Source organism: Bufo gargarizans, chromosome 7, assembly GCF_014858855.1.
Source record: "Bufo gargarizans isolate SCDJY-AF-19 chromosome 7, ASM1485885v1, whole genome shotgun sequence".
NCBI lineage: Eukaryota > Metazoa > Chordata > Amphibia > Anura > Bufonidae > Bufo > Bufo gargarizans.
Window position 1 is genome coordinate 72585542 of NC_058086.1, and position 20024 is coordinate 72605565.

The window sequence follows — 20024 nt, forward strand, 5'->3', positions numbered from 1 at the left end:
AATTCATGCATTCAAATATGAATCTATGCGGTTTCCGGCTCTCATTGGTGGCAGCGGAGCTTCTGGACCAGGTAGAGAGTTGTACGAGGAGGAGAACATACAATCCTTGCAATCCGCCCATCAGCATGGGCGGGAGTAGAAGAGCACAGCTTCTGAGAGGATCGCGTGTTCTCCTCCTCATGCAGCCCTCTCTTCCTGGTCCAGAAGCTCCACTGCCACCAGCAGGTCCTTCGGTGATAGTGGAGCTTCTGGACCAGGAAGAGAGGGCTGTATGAGGAGGAGAATACATGATTATCTCAGAAGCTGTGCTCTTACACTCCCACACACAGCTGATAGGAGGATCGTAAGGATCTCATGTTCTCCTCTTCCTACAGCCCCCTCTCCCTGGTCCCGAGGCTCTGCTGCAACCAGTGAGCGCTAGGACCGCTTAGATTCATAAGAGAATGCATGATTTTGCTAACACACTGACACCAACGCCTTATTCTGCATTAGTACTAGATCCACACCTCTGGACCACCAATGACTATTTGTTCCAGTATATTTATCACACCACTCTATCACCAATGTAAAAAAATGTTTAGGCACACAGACACGAGAATACAGAGCTAGATGAGACGTCTACCCATGTCAATCAAGGGGGAGTGTGGAGTGCCCAGCTCAGAGCAGTGTTACAAGAGCGGTGCTCCAAGGGCTCAGCCCAGTCCATTATTGCTGAACCAACGAACCAACTCATTTACATATTACTAAAAATGCCAATATCTCAACATTGGTTCTACATACAGATATAGCAAAGGTGTTTTAATGAGCATGTTCAACTCTACTCGAATGTATGCCTGGTTTAATATGGTTGATCATGCTGACAGATGCTCTTTAAATGTGATAAGCATTTGGTTGTGGTGTTATTCTGGCACATCTGAAGACCAAAGGATCATTGGGGGGAAAGGGATGCCTAACCACAATTAAGAAGATAACAGTGGAGTTGGTCATCTGCAGTTTGGTTTTATTATTTTCATGAATTATTTCACCAAAAAATATTGTATTTGGCAAGCAAAGATTATAATGTGGTTGTACATGTCCTTCTTGACTCCTCAAAAACTTTGTTCTGATAAGTCCAAACCTCTTAAGGTCTATGAACATTTCCTAAAGTTTTTTCTGCTATCTCTTGGCTGATGGTCAAGGGAATCATATTAGATCCTTGATTTAAATGATGTTGCTGAACAGGAGTTTTCGCTGTTCTGTTGTCACTTGGTGACAGAGCCAACATCTCACCCTGCTTCCCTTCCCTCGTCCTGTTCGGATTCTTCAGGCATTTACTGGGGAGCTGGATCTGTTTTGTAGCTATGCATGTTGTAAAGGAATCAGCCAGACAAGACAAAAGAGCCCTGACAAGGAGAAGACAAAATGTCACACCAATAATCACCCTCACAAAAGTGCTGAGGAAAAGTGCTTGGCCCAGACCTAATTAATTTCTCTGCTTGCTTCTTGTTGAAGATCTAACATGAATTCTGAGCCTTTTCACAAGACTTACACAGCTAGATGGTGACTGGGGCTCGGCAATATTGTAGTAAAGTGATCCCTGAGAGAAAGCACAGTAGAACAAACACATGCTTTATTTTGCAGGAGCCAAGGAAACGTCTAGATGTTGGGCATTAACCTTCAATATACATAATTTTTTAATGTGAATTTATTTTTTTCCCATGTGTTTGATGGGGGTCGTCAAAGAGTAGAGGATAATAGTGTAGTCTCTAGATGTCTCTAAAATTCTTATTTTTTAAAGGGTCACCCAAAAATCATCTTTTTACAGGTTGTCCTGCGGCTACGTCCCGCTGTAATCTGTGACCAATACTTTGACTATTACATTTCCCTAGGAGAAAAAAAGCATTCCATGATGCCCATTGTAATGAATAGGTTGTGTAAAGTACAGATGTGCCGGGTCCTTCAGCGTTAGAGACACTTATTGTAGTCCCTCTGCTCAGGATGCTTAACAGTAAATGTAGCCACTATTACAGAATGCAGCAGGGTTGTCATCCAGCATATGGTCTGGTAATTGTATATTTTCTATTAGTAAACTACAAACCGGATTCCAAAAAAGTTGGGACACTATACAAATCGTGAATAAAAACTGAATGCAATGATGTGGAGGTGCCAACTTCTAATATTTTATTCAGAATAGAACATAAATCACGGAACAAAAGTTTAAACTGAGAAAATTTTCAATTTTAAGGGAAAAATATGTTGAATCAGAATTTCATGGTGTCAACAAATCCCCAAAAAGTTGGGACAAGGCCATTTTCACCACTGTGTGGCATCTCCCCTTCTTCTCACAACACTCAACAAACGTCTGGGGACCGAGGAGACCATTTTCTCAAGTTTAGAAATAGGAATGCTCTCCCATTCTTGTCTAATACAGGCCTCTAACTGTTCAATCGTCTTGGGCCTTCTTTGTTGCACCTTCCTCTTTATGATGCGCCAAATGTTCTCTATAGGTGAAAGATCTGGACTGCAGACTGGCCATTTCAGTACCCGGATCCTTCTCCTACACAGCCATGATGTTGTGATTGATGCAGAATGTGGTCTGGCATTATCTTGTTGAAAAATGCAGGGTCTTCCCTGAAAGAGATGACGTCTGGATGGGAGCATATGTTGTTCTAGAACATGAATATATTTTTCTGCATTGATGGTGCCTTTCCAGACATGCAAGCTGCCCATGCCACACGTACACATGCAACCCCATACCATCAGAGATGCAGGCTTCTGAGCGTTGATAATAACTTGGCTTGTCCTTGTCCTCTTTGGTCTGGATGACATGGCGTCCCAGATTTCCAAAAAGAACTTCGAATCATGACTCATCTGACCACAGAACAGTCTTCCATTTTGCCACACTCCATTTTAAATGATCCCTGGCCCAGTGAAAACGCCTGAGCTTGTGGATCTTGCTTAGAAATGGCTTCTTCTTTGCACTGTAGAGTTTCAGCTGGCAACGGCGGATGGCACGGTGGATTGTGTTCACTGACAATGGTTTCTAGAAGTATTCCTGAGCCCATTCTGTGATTTCCTTTACAGTAGCATTCCTGTTTGTGGTGCAGTGTCGTTTAAGGGCCCGAAGATCACGGGCATCCAGTATGGTTTTACGGCCTTGACCCTTACGCACAGAGATTGTTCCAGATTCTCTGAATCTTCGGATGATGTTATGCACAGTTGATGATGATAGATGCAAAGTCTTTGCAATTTTTCGCTGGGTAACACCTTTCTGATATTGCTCCACTATCTTTCTGCGCAACATTGTGGGAATTGGTTATCCTCTACCCATCTTGGCTTCTGAGAGACACTGCCACTCTGAGAAGCTCTTTTTATACCCAACCATGTTGCCAATTGACCTAATTAGTGTTAATTGGTCTTCCAGCTCTTCGTTATGCTCAAATTTACTTTTTCTAGCCTCTTATTGCTACTTGTCCCAACTTTTTTGGGATTTGTTGACACCGTGAAAATTTGAATCAACGTATTTTTCCTTTAAAATGATACATTTACTTGCATTAAACGTTTGATCTGTCATCTATGTTCTATTACAAATAAAATATTGACATTTGCCATCTCCACATCATTGCATTCAGTTTTTATTCACAATTTGTTTAGTGTCCCAACTTTTTTGGAATCCGGTTTGTATTTAATAGATTATTGTGACTTTGAGTATTTTTATTTCCTCCTTAGAAACAATTTTTTTTATTGTCTCAATGACTCTAAAATGATAAATGTATCAACTCCGCAATAAATCTTTATTAAAAGTTTCCTGTAGTTTTGTTTCTACAGCATGTATATAGACAATGCGTCTCCATGGTAACAGACAACAAACCAACCCTGAACAGTCCTATTTTCCTTCCATATTTTCCCAACAAACTGGATTAGCTGGAAGCAAAGGACAGATGGAAGATAATAGTGCAAGACCTGACTGTATAGGGTTTGTTATCTGTTACCATGGGGGCCTATAGGTCTGTGAAGGAGCTAAAGAAAAAAAATTGAAGAAAATGTTTAATTAAAACCTATTACAGAGTTGTTTATTTCCCATTTTGTATTCACTGGGACAATAAAAAAAAATGTTTTCTAAGTTGGACATAGTCTTTAAATTATGACTGAACCCAGATGGACCACATTATAATTCATGGGAATCCAGAACGCAGAATTTAGGACGACATTTTGTAAGAAACAGAACCCACAATGCTGCTGTGAACAGAGCCTTTAAAGGAGTTGCCTGACTAATAGAAGTTTTTTTTAAAAGGGTCAGAAAAAAAGATATCATCCTGGTGGTCGCCCAGCTTTTCCGCTGCTTCCTGGGTCCCCCACCCATCTCTACGTCCTGTTCCCTCTTTGTACAGGAAATATGACCAATCAAAAGCTGCAGTGGTGATCCACCTCGGCCGGTGAGCAGGAAGTAGAGATCAGTGGAGGACCCAAGTAGGGCTGCAGTAAACGATTATTTTAGTAATCGAGTATCCTACTAAGAAAAAAATTATCTAATAGACTGTTTTCCTTTATAAAAACTCATCAGACCCCCTACCATCAGTCCCCAACACCCTTCTTTCCCCCCTGTACGATCAGCCCAAGTGCATAATTTCACCCTAGTGCCATCGGCTCCACTATTACCCAGTGCCTTCAGCTCTCCCCCACCCCAGTGCCTTCAGCTCTCCCCCACCCCAGTGCCTTCAGCTCTCCCCCACCCCAGTGCCTTCAGCTCTCCCCCACCCCAGTGCCTTCAGCTCTCCCCCACCCCAGTGCCTTCAGCTCTCCCCCCACCCCAGTCCCATCAGCTCCACTCCCCCAGAGCTTTCAGCTCTCCCACTCCCAGTGCCATTAGCTCCCCCTCTAATGCCACCAGCTCCCCTATGTCATCAATTGCTCCCCCTCCAACTGCCATCAGCTCCTCCTCCAATGCCACCAGCTCCCCCCACTGCCATCAGTTCCCCCACTCCCCCTCCTAGCCATCAGTGCCTAGCTGCAGCTCCAGTAAACTAAAATGTCCTGACGAGGTGTGTACGTCAGGATCCAAAGCAGCGTTGTGCGAGCAGGCGGGTGACCACGGAGTATGAGTAATAACAAGCTCTTTACTCACACTCTGTGGTCACATGGCACAGGGGGTGGGCGGGGCTTAGGTGGTGCTAGTCGGCGCTGACTGATTCACGCGCATAACAAAACACAAGGTGCATATTAAAATATATAACACTATATAACGACTATATAAACGGACTAGGGTCTCTGCTGCACTGGTCTCTGCTGCACTGTACCTAATTTTTCACCCTTTATAAGATGCACATAGGTTTTAGAGTAGAACAATAAGAAAAAAATATTTTTCATTACACCTCAGGTCAGACCAGCAATCAGACCCTCAATGTAAATCAGACCTCAAATCAGACCCCAAATGCCTCAGATCAACCCCCCAACCTTTAGCCATCTATCAGCCCCCATGTCAGCCATCAGCCCCCCCATGTCAGCCATCAGCCCCCCCATGTCAGCCATCAGCCCCCCCCATGTCAGCCATCAGCCCCCCCATGTCAGCCATCAGCCCCCCCATGTCAGCCATCAGCCCCCCCATGTCAGCCATCAGCCCCCCCATGTCAGCCATCAGCCCCCCAGGTCAGCCATCAGCCCTTATGTCAGCCCCCAGTGCAAATAAAAAAAAATAAAAAAAAAACACTTACCTCTCCTGCTCCTGGTCACCATCGCGATCCTCTTCATTCTGCTGTCGGCTGTGTATCGCGGCGCACAGTGTGAGGTCACAGAGCGACCTCACGCTGTGCGCAGCCCTGCACAGCCGATAGCCGAGGACCAGGAAGCGGTGAGTATAGATCCTTCACCGCTTCCTGGTCCTCCTATACTAATGAAGCGCTTCCATAATGGAAGCGCTTCATTAGTACCGCGTTAAAAAAGGCCCCAGCGGTTGGAATTATTGGAAAATGAGATGTCTTGGACTGTGAACACACACAGAGGGACTTTCTGCATGTCAGAAGTCTAGTAGTAGATACATGACATGTCAGTAGGTAGTTAGACTCATACCCCATGACAACACCCTTCTCTTTTGAGGGTGTTCATTTAAATACAGATTTCATTATGAATTTCGGGTGCCGTATAAGTACTGTTATTCTAGCGATATTCATATTAGTATACAAAGCACAACATTGGCAACAGCATACTTACAAACAGGCTGCCATGGTATAATGAGCAGAGCCTTAAAAGTAACCCCAAAAAGTCAGTATAAGTAATGATCGGTCATGTTAGGAGTTTGGCCCACAAAGATACTCTATTGGCGTCTTTAGAGCTATTAATCAGTATGCACCGAGCACAATCTGGACTATAGGGATGCTAATTGTGAGGTTCTTCGGAGAGGTATGTTGTACATCGACTGCGCACATGGGATGAGAGCTAAGCGGCCACAGTACGACTTGATGAATTAAATGTACTTTACATTGTCTTCCCGTGTGTCCGACAGCAGAGACCAAGAGCGGAGATGAATATATTTCACCGTAATTTACCGATAGGTGCCACAAGCCACAACGGGAAACCTTGTAAGAAGTATGGATGGTGGATATTCTCCTGAATACAGATGCCAGAAGCATCATAATCAGGAGTGTAAATGATAGGAGCCTCGTCGGCTCAGTTTGGTGCCAGATCATTCGTGTCACTTGCCCCATTACAGGACGTTAACAAATGAGTCACTGAACACTAGGAAGCCCCTGTGGCTCTCAGCAAGGTCACTGCAAAAATACGACAGCAAACTGAGGCACAATGTTATCAGTTAATTAAGTTATATTTAGAGACCAACCATGGATTATACAGTGTAATCCCAGGTTACCACCTTGTGGATAGAAGAGCAGGTTGCTTGAAACCGAACACTAGTAATAGTAACTCTACGGCATCATGGGCTACTATAGGATAATGCACATTTAAAGTATTACAAAAAAAAAAAAAACACAGAAAAAATATTTAAAATTCTATGTACAAGTAGCACAAACATTTAGCACATTGCATAGAGAGACTCACCAACATCTGAATTACAGAAATGCTCCTGGGGGTGAAGGTTAGCGCAGGTGCATGCCTCTGTCAGCTCCTTAAGGGTTAAAAGGAGCAGGGCGCAATAGAGCAACGTGTGTGTGAAAGGACTCATGCTGAGCTACAACATGCGCTTCCAGCCAAGCAAGGGATTGTCTTCAGAAGCTGCAAGGAGCTGTCTATGTCTTCCCCCTGACAAGCCTGGACAGTTTTCCAGGACAGGCTCTTGCAATCTGATGTCTTATTACCATGGCATGAAGCCTCCTTATTTATGGATGAGCAGCAGCGGCCCCTCCTTCTAAACACAAGGAAACACCAATCACAGGAGGGAAGTCCAGCATAGTAGTTAATAACTTCCTCATTCACACGTCGTGTTCAGAACCATTGCAATCTATGGGGCTGTTCACATGGACATCCCAGTGAATAGTGGCCACATAGACGTGCACACCCTTTTGCATTAGGGTGTGCACCCTAAAGCACAAACACACACGCCGCGCACGCATGTGTATGTGTATATATATATATTATATACACACACACACACACATATATATACACAAATACACTCTGCATACATACATACATACATACAGACCCGCACTCATAATTATCAATATAAACAAACATTTAAAAACCGTATTAAAACTTTTTTTGATTAAAAAATCATTTAGCAATGTAAACAAACATTTAACATTTTTTATTTAAAAAAAAACATTTAGAATAATTAAGCTGTTATAACTGTAACAAATCTAAGTAAACATTTTTACACAAAGTTGCACGGTACATGGGAATTTTCCTCATCTTTATGCTCTAGAGAAGAAGACGTCACACAAAGTGTTTTGGACTTAAATTCTTCAATGATTGAAGAATTTAAGTTCAAAACACTTTGTGTGACGTCTTCTTCTCTAGAGCATAAAGATGAGGAAAATTCCCATGTACCGTGCAACTTTGTGTAAAAATGTTTACGTAGATTACCTCGTTATAAGTAGCCGACCAAGCCAATTCCTGCTCATTATAGAATATCATGAGTGCATCCAGGCGTTCTTGGGACATTGTACTCCTCAGTTTGGTTTTTACATGTGTCAGTTTTGAAAAGGCAGCTTGTCACAGGTAACACTGTAAAGCTCTGAACACACTTATAAAAAGCATTAAATGTGTTGAATCGATCTGATTCTTTAAACCAATCAAGCCACTCTTTGATGGTATTTGTGGTGCAACCTTTAGGAGTAGGTCCCTCATACTCCCTTAGCAATGTGGCTTCTGCTTCCAATTCATCCACTGACACCTTAAATTTGTTGGCAAGGATTTCTATGTCACCTTTAGGAATCTCCAAGCTTAGCAGTTTTCCCACTGCAGTTACAATATCACACGACTCCTGTTCAAATCGCTGGTCCATACCAGTTACCAATGAAGCCAGTAGTGGGTAAAATGAAGTTCTCCTCTCCGGCTCCTCTTTTGTTTCATAGTGATACTGAGACTGAGAAGGACAGAAGGCTTTCTCTTCCTAACTGGGGGAATAGCGATATTATTTTCGGAACACTTTTTTTTCACAGTCATGGAAAATGAACTGAAAATAATCAGGGTCACTTCTCACGGAAACCAAGGAGTGGCACAGGCTTTTCACCACTGTCATTGCCGTAAGCAAGTGGAGATTTGATGCTTGCAGGGTCTTGCTGACTTTTACCACCATTTGGAGAATAGGGTGCATCATGTGCAGAGCAAAGATAAACTTGAAAGAATTGAATTCACAAATAAGGCCCCTTGCTTCTATTTTAGCATCAGCTAAGCGACTTGATTCAATGATCTCATTTAAAGCCTGTAAAATAACTGAAAAGTTTTCTTTTACTGCTTCTGCTCTGCATGCCCACCTTGTGTTTGACAGTCACTTTAGAGTCTTCAACTGAGGTCCTACTTCTTGAGAAATCTTCTCTATTACAGCTTGTCTCACAGGACTTCCCTCCATGAAGGCATAAAGAGTCTGAATAATGGCAAAGAAGTCAAACACTGTTCTGTTTTGTCTACTTGAGGTGCGTGCATCAACCAGGACAAGGTTTAAACAAAGAAATAGCCGGACTGGGGGCGTAGCCTGGGGGGAGGCTACCATGACGGGGGGTTTGGTTCAGCGAGCCCCTGGGGGATTGGGGTTGGCTAGTTTAAGCTGGGGGGTGGAGCTGGAGGGGTTAAGTAGCCAGGGCTGGAGGTGAACGGTGGCCATTTTGGGGGCAAACTGAACTGACCTGACGCGTGCACCGAGATGGAGGTGGACGCTATGATCGCGGAGCTCAGGACGGCGGCGGCAAGTAGAGGACCGGGCTGGCTTCAGGAGCAGGTCCAGCAGCTGCTGAGAGGGGTGGCTGAGGAACCTGTTTCGCCTCAGCCTGTAGTGTCACGGCCTCGGCGGGCCCGGCCGCCGGAGCGCCTCAGTCCGCAGTTATCCTCCCCTCGGGCTCAGCGCCGCAGACGGAGCCCTGAGAAGGACCCTCCACGCCGGCAGGCCGCAGGTAAAGCATCTGCTTGTGGGCCGCGGCGTGGGAGGAATCCGAACAGCAGGCGGAGCCCTCGAGCAGGCCTGGGAAGGTCTGTCCTGCAGTGTACCAGCGCCCCCCAGTGTTCAGGACCAGGTACGGCGGGCCCTGTCCAGGAGGCGATTGTGGATGAGGCCCCTCGGCGGGAGCAAGTGTCTGGGGACCACGGGGCGGCTGCGGACCAGGGCAGCCGGCTCTCGGCGAGGGTGCTGCAGGATCTTCCAGGCTCCGCCTTCTCCGGGGCGTCGAGTGAAGACCGTGGATGTCACGTCTCTGGCCCCGGCTGGGCCAGGGGACCGTCTGGGGATCGGCTGTCATCTGTCTCATCGCTGAGGGAGGAACGTCTGGAGCCAGGATCTTCGGCTGATGGGATCACAGCTCCCAGGCAGCCAGGTGAGGCGATCTGGGGACCTTTGGTGCAGTCTATTGCTAGTTATTCTGGGGGGGCGGCAGGGGGGCCCCAAGGGGAGTTGGGTAGGGGGTTAGGGCAGTTGCTGGGGGGTTTGGCCGGGTTGCTGGCTGGGTGGGGGGCGGGTGGTTCGTCCCCGTTGCCAGCCTGGGGCGTGGGGGGCAGTTTTGGGGGGTTGGGCGGGATAGGCCAGCCCGGGTTCAGTCCGCAAAGTGCCACGGCGTCTGTGCAGACGCAGGCGGGTGGTTCAGAGCAGGAGGAGAGGGTGCGGCTGGATGATAAGGCGAGGGGGGAGGTATACGTCTGCTTTGAGGGGCCGTTGGGGGCCCATTTGAAGCAGGAGGTTAGGGAAAAAATTTGGCGAGGGGAGTATGTGGAGATTTTTTCCTTGCTCCCCTTGGAGAAATTTAACCTGGATAGGGCTAGGAAGGATGAGGGTAAAAAGGAGGAAGAGGAGAAGCGGCGGTACCGGTTGATACCGCGCACGTTCCCTAATTGGTTGCAGGCTTTTGCGATATTCGCCAGCGTGGTAGGGGAAAAGGCGCCAGAGTGCTGCTCTGCGCTATTTTGCTATCTGGACTCCATCGGGGAAGCGTATCGGGTTTATGGGGGGCAGACGTGGCTGCGCTACGATGAGCAATTTAGGCAGCGTAAGGCAGTGCGCCCGAGTATTAGATGGGACCACAAAGATATAGCTTTGTGGTTGAAGGTGACGGCGCCGGTTCGGTCGACCCAGTCCTTTCGGGGGGAGTCAGGAGCTCAGTCGTTTCGGGGGGAGTCGGGAGCAGGAGGGCAGTCGGCCTTTGCAGCGGCGTCAGCTAAGGGACTGTGTTTCCTATTTAATGAAGGGGGGTGCAAGTTCGGGGCAAAGTGCAAGTTCAAGCACGAGTGCTCCAGCTGTGGGGGGTCCCATGGAGCCACGCGGTGCTTCAGGGGGGTTAGACAGAGGGGAGGCGAGGGTACTAGCAAAGGGGGTGACGCCGGTTCGTCTGGAAAGGATGGAACCGTTCCTCGCTAGGTACCCGGACAAAAAGGCCGCGGACCTGTTGCGGGAGGGTTTCCTTTGGGGGTTTCGTATCCCTTTTGTTCCGGCGGGTCCGGTGTTGATTAAGAAAAATTTGCGGTCAGCTAGGGAGCACCCAGGAGTAGTGTCTGAGAAGCTGGAGAAGGAGGTGAGATTGGGTAGGATGGATGGGCCTTTTTCGGAGCCTCCGTTGGAGAATTTGCGCCTGTCGCCTCTGGGGGTGGTTCCGAAGAAGGAGGCGAATAAATTTCGCCTCATTCATCATTTATCCTTCCCTCAGGGATCGTCGGTCAACGATGGTATTGATCCAGCGTTATGTTCGGTGGTATATACCTCGTTTGACGCGGCAGTGCAGTGGGTGAAACGGTTTGGAAGGGGGGCTTTGATGGCGAAGGCGGACATCGAGGCCGCGTTCAGGTTATTGCCGGTTCATCCGGATAGCCTACATTTGTTGGGGTGTTTTTGGGATGGGGGGTTCTTTGTTGATCGTTGTTTACCAATGGGTTGTTCGCTATCGTGTGCGTACTTTGAACAGTTTAGCTCGTTTTTAGAGTGGGCAGTTAAGGACTCGGCGGGATGTGAATCTATCATTCACTATTTAGACGACTTTCTGTGTATTGGCCCCGCGGGCTCAGGGGTGTGTTCGTTATTGTTGCATTCACTGGAGGTGTTGTTCGCTGCGTTGGGTGTTCCCCTGGCGGTGGAAAAAACGGTGGGTCCCGCGACGGAGTTGAGCTTCCTAGGGATAGTGATCGATTCGGAGCGCATGGAGTGTAGACTGCCCCGGGACAAGCTTGAGGATTTGGAGCGGGAGGTGGGGAGAGCGCAGCGACGGGCGAAACTTCAGCTGAGGGAGCTGCAGTCGCTCCTGGGTAAGCTCAATTTTGCTTGCCGTATAATGCCCATGGGGAGGATTTTTAGCAGGCGATTGGCGGCGGCGACTGCGGGGGTAACGTCACCGCTTCATTACATAAGGTTGGGGAGGGAGTTGAGGGAGGATCTAGGGGTGTGGGCGTCTTTTCTGAGTCAGTATAACGGCCGGGATATGTTTATGGGGGATGTAGTGGAGGCATTTGACTTTGACCTTTTTTCCGACGCGGCTGGGGGGTGTGGCTATGGGGCGTATTGTGCGGGGCAGTGGTGTGCGGGGGTGTGGCCTGACGCTTGGGTGAGTAGAGGCTGGGTAAGGGATTTGGCGCTGCTGGAACTTTTCCCCATAGTGGCAGCGGTCCTACTGTGGAAGGAAAAATTTAGGAACAAGAAGGTCCGTTTCCACTGTGATAACTTGGGAGTGGTGCAGGCAATTAACGGGTTGTCAGCCTCGTCACCTCGGGTGGTGCGGTTGTTACAGAGATTGGTTTTGGAGTGTTTGACCATCAATGCGTGGGTGGTGGCTGTGCATGTCCCGGGGGTTGACAACTGTATTGCTGATGCTCTTTCTCGTTTTCAGTGGGAGCGTTTTCGTCAGCTGGCTCCGGAAGCGCAGGAGGACGGGCTGGTTTGCCCGAGCTGCCTTTGGGAACTCCTGGAGAGAACGTAATGGGGCTTATCCAGGCTTCATTAGCTCCCGGTACGTGGGTGACATATCACAGGGCATGGCAGAGTTGGGAGGATTGGAAGGTTAGATTGGGGATGGGAGATGAGGAAGCGGAAATATCGTTGCTGTTATTTATAGGGCAGTGCAGGGAGGACGGGTGGTCGGTTTCAAAGCTGAATGGTTGCATGGCCGGGCTAGCTTTTGGTTTCAAGCTTCGGAAGTTGCCGGACGTCACTAAGTCCTTCCTGGTAGTGAGGGCACTCAAGGGTTGGCGGCGTTTGAGGTCGGTTGAGGACAGTCGTAGGCCGGTGTCGTTTTCCTTGCTCCTGCAGTTGGGGGAGCAACTGGAAACGGTTTGTGTTTCCGTATGGGAATTGCGGTTGTTCAGGTTGGCTTTTGCGCTGGCGTTCTTTGGGGCTTTGAGGTTGGGGGAGCTGGTGAGTCCGTCGGTTAGTAGGGGAGGGGGGTTGCTGGGGGAGGATGTAGACCTTTATGAGGATAGGGTAGAGTTCGTCATTAGGAGATCGAAAACAGATGTGGAAGGCAGGGGTTGCAGGGTGGTTCTATTCGAGGTCTTGGGTTGTTTGATGTGTCCGGTTCGGTGTATGCGGGAGTATGGGGCGGTAGGGCGAGGATCAGTGTCCCCTCTTCTGGTGCACGCGGATGGGTCTTTCCTTTCGCGCTTTCAGTTTTCAGCGGTTTTTAGGAGGTGCCTGGGTCAGTTGGGCAGAGAGGTGGAGGGGTACTCGAGTCATTCGTTCAGAATTGGGGCAGCGACGGAGGCAGCTCGGTGGGGTTTGGGGCAGGAGGTGATTAAGCGCATAGGGAGGTGGGAATCGGTCCGGTTTCGTTCTTATATCCGTCCAGAAAGATTGTAGCATGGAGGGCGTTACCTTTGCAGGCGGAATCTGTTTTTGCTATTGTTTTTCGTTTCTGTCGTTGCAGGTTCTGAGCCGGCCTTAGTGTGGATCTTAGGCCATTCATACGTTTTTTGGGGAGCCATCCGGGCAGCGGTTCGGCCGGATGGTCAACAGTTGGGGTTTGGACGGTCTACAGCTGTGGTAACATGGTTGGGTCGGCGGGGGATGATGTGGGGAGGCGTGATGGCAGAGGTGCACAGGTTTGTGAAATTGGATAGGGCCCCGGATGTATTGGTCCTGCACGTGGGGGGCAATGATTTAGGGGCGCGGCCGTTGAGAGAGTTGGTAAAGGACATCAAGTTCGATCTCCTTAGGTTGTGGTCGCTGTTTCCGAACCTTGTGACGGTGTGGTCGGACATAGTTCCCCGGAAGGTGTGGAGGGGTGCGCGTTCGGTAGAGGGAGTGAACAAGGCGAGAGTGAAGGTTAACCGGGCCGTAGGCCGGTTCATGGCAAGGAATGGGGCAGTGGCGGTGAGGCATGTGGACCTGGAGCGGGGTGTTGGGGGGTTTTGGCGAGCAGATGGGGTACATTTAAACGCGGTAGGGTTGGATATGTGGTGCTTGGCCTTGCAGGAGGGGATTGAAACGGCGCTGCGGATGTGGAGGGACGCCCGGGGCTTAAGGAGTCAAGCCCGTGCGTTTGTGGCGGTGGGAGGTCCTTGAAGTTGGTGAGATTCTAAAGGATGAGGATGGGAGGGCTCCACGGTTGGGGCTGGACTCCCATAGTTGGTGGTCAGTTGTGGATAATTTTGGGGGCTGGGCCGTCAGGGGTGCCTCCGAGCTGGCGTTTTAACGGCTGGTGGCAAGGCGGCTCAACCCGGTAATAAACTTCGGCTGTTTGGGGCTTCCAGGACCTCCCCCGTTGGGATTCAGGAATATGTTACAGGTTGGAATTAAATGGTTATTTATTATATGTATGTATGTAATAAAATGGCTGCTGTGGCCAATTTAATCCAAGCCAAGTGTCAGTATTTTATTTGGGTGCGGGCCGGGCCCGGGGTAAGGGCTGGGCCGGGGTGGGGTGGGAAGTGGCTTGGCAGGGTAGCGGGTGAGAAAGGGAGCGAGCGGGGTGTAACCAATACCCCCGTCAAGAAATAGCCGGACTGGGGGCGTAGCCTGGGGGGAGGCTACCATGACGGGGGGTTTGGTTCAGCGAGCCCCTGGGGGATTGGGGTTGGCTAGTTTAAGCTGGGGGGTGGAGCTGGAGGGGTTAAGTAGCCAGGGCTGGAGGTGAACGGTGGCCATTTTGGGGGCAAACTGAACTCCCGCCCGCCCGCCCTTCTTTTTGTCCTTTAGGTGGATCCGAGGCCGGGTATGGAATTGGAAGGAGCGGTGGGGGACGGCGGGGGTGGGGGGGGGAGTACAATTGTCACGGCGGCTGTGGCGGTGGGAGGTCCTTGAAGTTGGTGAGATTCTAAAGGATGAGGATGGGAGGGCTCCACGGTTGGGGCTGGACTCCCATAGTTGGTGGTCAGTTGTGGATAATTTTGGGGGCTGGGCCGTCAGGGGTGCCTCCGAGCTGGCGTTTTAACGGCTGGTGGCAAGGCGGCTCAACCCGGTAATAAACTTCGGCTGTTTGGGGCTTCCAGGACCTCCCCCGTTGGGATTCAGGAATATGTTACAGGTTGGAATTAAATGGTTATTTATTATATGTATGTATGTAATAAAATGGCTGCTGTGGCCAATTTAATCCAAGCCAAGTGTCAGTATTTTATTTGGGTGCGGGCCGGGCCCGGGGTAAGGGCTGGGCCGGGGTGGGGTGGGAAGTGGCTTGGCAGGGTAGCGGGTGAGAAAGGGAGCGAGCGGGGTGTAACCAATACCCCCGTCATGTGCATAGCAGTGTACATAGAGTATTTCATGGTTTATTTCTTTACCTTTCATCTGAACACCTGCAGTGCATCCAGACATAGTAGATGCTCCATCAAAGCACACAGAGATCACTGATGACCAGTCGGTTTTAATAATTTCAAGAACATTATTTATTTGGTCAAAAATCGACTGAGCATCAACTTTTAAGAGCCTTTGAATTGAAACAAAATGCCCAATTAGACTTTGCTGTTCAATATTAAAATATCGTACTACAACAAGTATCTGTTCATGGTGTCAGCAGTATCATCTGCAATTATTGAGATCATTTTTCCATTTATTGCTGACACAATTTTTTGTTGCACAAATGTTATGTAAGGCCATAATTACATCATTCTGGATGCGGTTACTCAGATACGTATGTAGCATTTTGAGGAGATTCTTGCAAATGTCTTTGCATCACAGGATCATATTTTTTTTTGTAGATTGACAATATTTAGAAATAAACCTCTCTCGTGGCGATCGTTTTTTTCATTGTGACCTTAAATTGGTCTGCCATCTGCTGCCAAACACTGAACAATGTCAATCAGTCGCTTCATGAGATTTCTGCTCTTGCACCTTTCTTCTTCTTGTCTGTGAAGGTTCTCATTTATCCAGGTCATGGTATATATCTGTAAAGAATAAATCAAGGCAACTGGACGTACTGTAGATTTCTTGAAAACATTTCACTCGTTCTTCCAACGAGCTTTCTCAATTCTGAGTGACTCTACCAGAATTCTGGGAATAAATATGTAACTGAATCCACATCTGGTAATTATACCCAGCATTGGGTCAAAGGTGTTGATTCCATTTCTTCTTCTTTTTTTGATAGATAAACTTTCTTGCTCTCATCTAGTCACACATCGATAGGTTTTCCTTCACTAAAGCTTGACCATGCAGAAGTGCTCAGCATATGAGATTTTGATTGTTGGTGAGTTTTAAAACATTCATTCGCCCTGTGCCAGTTTCTGAATCCCTTTTCAATAAAGGCTGGATCAGCGTGACCTTTTTGTGCTGCATCATTAGAAGAAAAGCAACGGCAGTAGAAACAAAATGCTGCATCTTTTGCTGGACTGTATTCGAGCCTCCTGTATTTTCCATACCAATCACTCTGAGAATTTCCCTATTTTAGTTCTTGGAAAGATGGTCAGTTTTGGCTGATAAGGGCCTGTAGCTACCCTATTCTGGCTTCAAATCTGTTTTGGGGAATACCACAGACTGGACGACCCGCTGCTACGTTTGATTGCTTGAACTAAATATGTAATGTCTTCTGTTTGGTCCTGACCTGCCGCTTGGCACTCACTGGAACTACACATTGGTTCTGGTTCCTCAGTTGGTATGTCTGATGGCTTTGAATATGAAGTGCTCTGTTCTGAACAAAAAAAATAACATTCTCAGCCTTATCAAGACCTGACGCTTGTAATACTGAGTCATGAATTGGTAAATTTTCTGAGTGCAAAATGCACTGATCGGAACCAACAGAAATATCTTCTTCAGCGCTTTTATCAGGAACATACTCAGGCCCAACGTTAGCCACTGAGTCTGAGGTATTGGCTTTTTTTGGTCTCTTGATAACAAACCGATCCATATTTTGGAATTCTGTATCTCACAATTACTGTTTTCAGGATGACAGACTGTGTATATCTTCCAAGTTTAAAATAGTCAGAAAAATCTAAACTATCAATCAGTAGTAGGCAGTAGACATTTGACCCTTTAAGTTAGATGATACATCTGAGCCGCCCTGACCCTGAAAGTAGTGAAATAAAGTGCTGCAGCCTCTACCTGCTGCCGCCCGGAACCCGTTCTGGGAGAAAACACTGGGCTCTGCTCTGGCACTGCGCTGTGACATGGCCGGGCCTCACCCTAGCATTTCCGTGACTCAGCCGCAGCGTGACGTCACGGAACGCGCGAACTCGAACACGTACGTTACAGGGGAGGTCTGGAGGAGGAGCAAGCCCATCCTTCTCTATGCGGCGCTTCCGCTCCTATAGTGAAGGATCGGATCAGGACAAACGACACGGCAGACAGCAGGGAGGTGACAGAACCTCAATTTTGAGGCTTGAAGGCACACCCCGTGCGCACGCCTATTAGTGTGGCCATCACAAAATAGGGCATATTCTGTTTTTGGCCGTTTTAGCGGGCCAGATTAACCCCTCTGATATCAATAAAACAAAAAAATACCTCAACTACTTGCGTGTGAAGGGACCAGTAGGACCTGCGCTCCCAGCGCGATGACGTCACATGATCATGCTGGGAGCGTCAGGTCCTGTTGCCTCCAGTGAAGAGCTAGTGTCTTCACGCGTGTTGTTTTTTTTTTTTTTTGTGTTTTTTAATCGCTTGCACTACCAGTGGTGGGGGCTATTATATATGATTCTGGGGGCACTTTGGGGCATATATGCTACTAGGGACACTATGAAAGGCCATTTACAATATAGAGGGCACTATTGGGGGCCATTTATATTACTAAGGGCGCAATGGGGGAACATAATATATACTGAGGGCACTGCAGGGGTTGGGATTTCTTTTAAACAAAGCCAATAAAATTCATTTGTTTTAAAAGCGGTCAGAAAACGGATGCACTCTGATGCAAAATGGCAAAACATGAAAAACTGCCATTGTATCCATTTTTAAAGGCCAAATTTTTTCATGTGAATGTACCCATAGCCGTGTGTCTGATAATATGCACCAGTGTGAAAGTTACTTGGTATAAATGTTCATCCAGGACCTTTTTTGTGTGTATGGGATAATTTTCTGTGATCAGTATTCAACATTTGAGACTGATAAAAATTGGTTTTAAACAAGTGAGCTGTAATATTTTTAATTTTCCTTTTTTTGTGATCAGGAAGTCTGCAAGGTCTGTTCATTCTCACCTAACAAGTAACAAATGGGGTTGTCCAGAATTTTGATATTGATGGCCTGTCTCCAATCCCAGTTACTGCAGGCAGGCGTCAGCTGTGTAATACAACTGAAACATGCCATTACCACACTTTTTTTGTGTACCTGTTTGTGCAAGAGGGTAAATAACCGTGGCTTTATTTTTGGCTCTTTTGCATACTGGAGCATCATTTACAATGAGGCCTGTAATTAAATGTTGTAACGGTATGGAAATTACCAGCGTCAATGTTCTCTTATGCATTCATATTATTAGGTAATAATCATAGCTATTTGGCTGTTTTCCAGCTGGCAATGCCCACGTTTCCTGTTGTAGTGAAGATTGGACATGCACATTCCGGAATGGGAAAGGTAGCTATAGATTTCGTTCCTTCTTAATTCAATATTTGTTAATATTTGTGAGAGTACAGGAGGTTCCGAGTTCATATCCACTCACAGCGCAGTGACTACCAGAGGGTACAGACGCTATGCAGGACTTTTACATACATTATTTCATGTCACCTTGTAATAAAATGCAATTTTAAGGCCTAAAAATCCATGCTGGTGAACTTTGCAAAATGTTGATCCAGGTTCTGTTTGTCTGATATAGAGCTCCAAATCCCCTGCACAGACATATAACTGAGAACTGAATTAAAACATTTTGGGTTTTCCGAGACTTAGAGTAGATATTGATGGTCTATCTCAGAATAAGTCAGCAAAATAACATCGGTCCAACACCTGTCATTCCTCACTGACCAGCTCCTATTCACTTGCATTGCCCTAGCATGGCTTCTACACAGCATACGGGGATGTCTGCTTCTAGCTCCGTCAACTGTATAGTTTCTGGCATCAACTGTTGCCCCCAAAGATGTGATATTGATGACCTTAAGTACCACCTAGTGGTGGCTGCAGGCAGCCAAAATTTTACTGTATGATTCTGTTCAATGTCTGTGCAGGGAATTTAAAATATATTAAAAAAATTATCAACACAGAATTTTGTCCTATTCAGAAAAAACCAAATGCTGTTCAAGGGTGGACATTCACTTTAAAATAGTTGTCCGGGTTCAGAGCTGAACCCGGACATACTCAGAATTTCACCCAGGCAGCCTCCCCTGATGTTAGCATTGGAGAATCTCATGCTCCGATAATCTCTCTTGCCCTGCACTGCATCGCGCAGGGCCAAGGGCTTTTTTTATTTACAATAACACACTGCTAGGCGGAGGCTTCCTCCCAGCAGTGTGTTCGGTGGGGCTGCCTGGGTGAAAAGATGGGTATGTCCGGGTTCAATTCTGAACCTGGACAACCCCTTTAACCACCTCCCGACCGCTGTACGCGTATATGCGTCCGGGAGGTGGTTGCTTTATTCCTCCTGGACGCATATACGCGTCTTCTCGCGAGACGCGAGATTTCCTGTGAACGCGCGCGCACAGGCGCGCGCGCTCACAGGAACGGAAGGTAAGCGAGTGGATCTCCAGCCTGCCAGCGGCGATCGTTCGCTGGCAGGCTGGAGATCCGAATTTTTTAACCCCTAACAGGTATATTAGACGCTGTTTTCATAACAGCGTCTAATATACCTCCTACCTGGTCCTCTGGTGGTCCCTTTTGTTAGGATCGACCACCAGAGGACTCAGGTAGGTCAGTACAGTCCCACCAAACACCACACTACACTACACTACACCCCCCCCGTCACTTATTAACCCCTTATAAACCCCTGATCACCCATGATCACCCCATATAAACTCCCTGATCACCCCCCTGTCATTGATCACCGCCCTGTCATTGATCACCCCCCTGTCAGGCTCCGTTCAGACGTCCGTATGATTTTTACGGATCCACGGATACATGGATCGGATCC

At 47.6% G+C, this 20024-nt stretch overlaps 1 protein-coding gene across 1 annotated transcript in view; it reads right to left on the reverse strand.

Annotated features, from left to right (window-relative positions):
• The window catches only part of LOC122943127 (metalloproteinase inhibitor 2-like), a 61285-nt gene extending 54011 nt beyond the window's left edge, over positions 1–7274 (reverse strand). Inside the window, exon 1 of the mRNA XM_044300596.1 lies at positions 7030–7274. Coding sequence (XP_044156531.1) covers positions 7030–7153 — 124 coding nt within the window. The 5' untranslated portion in view covers positions 7154–7274. The remainder of the gene's footprint in view (positions 1–7029) is intronic.
• Between the last annotated feature and the right edge of the window lie 12750 nt (positions 7275–20024).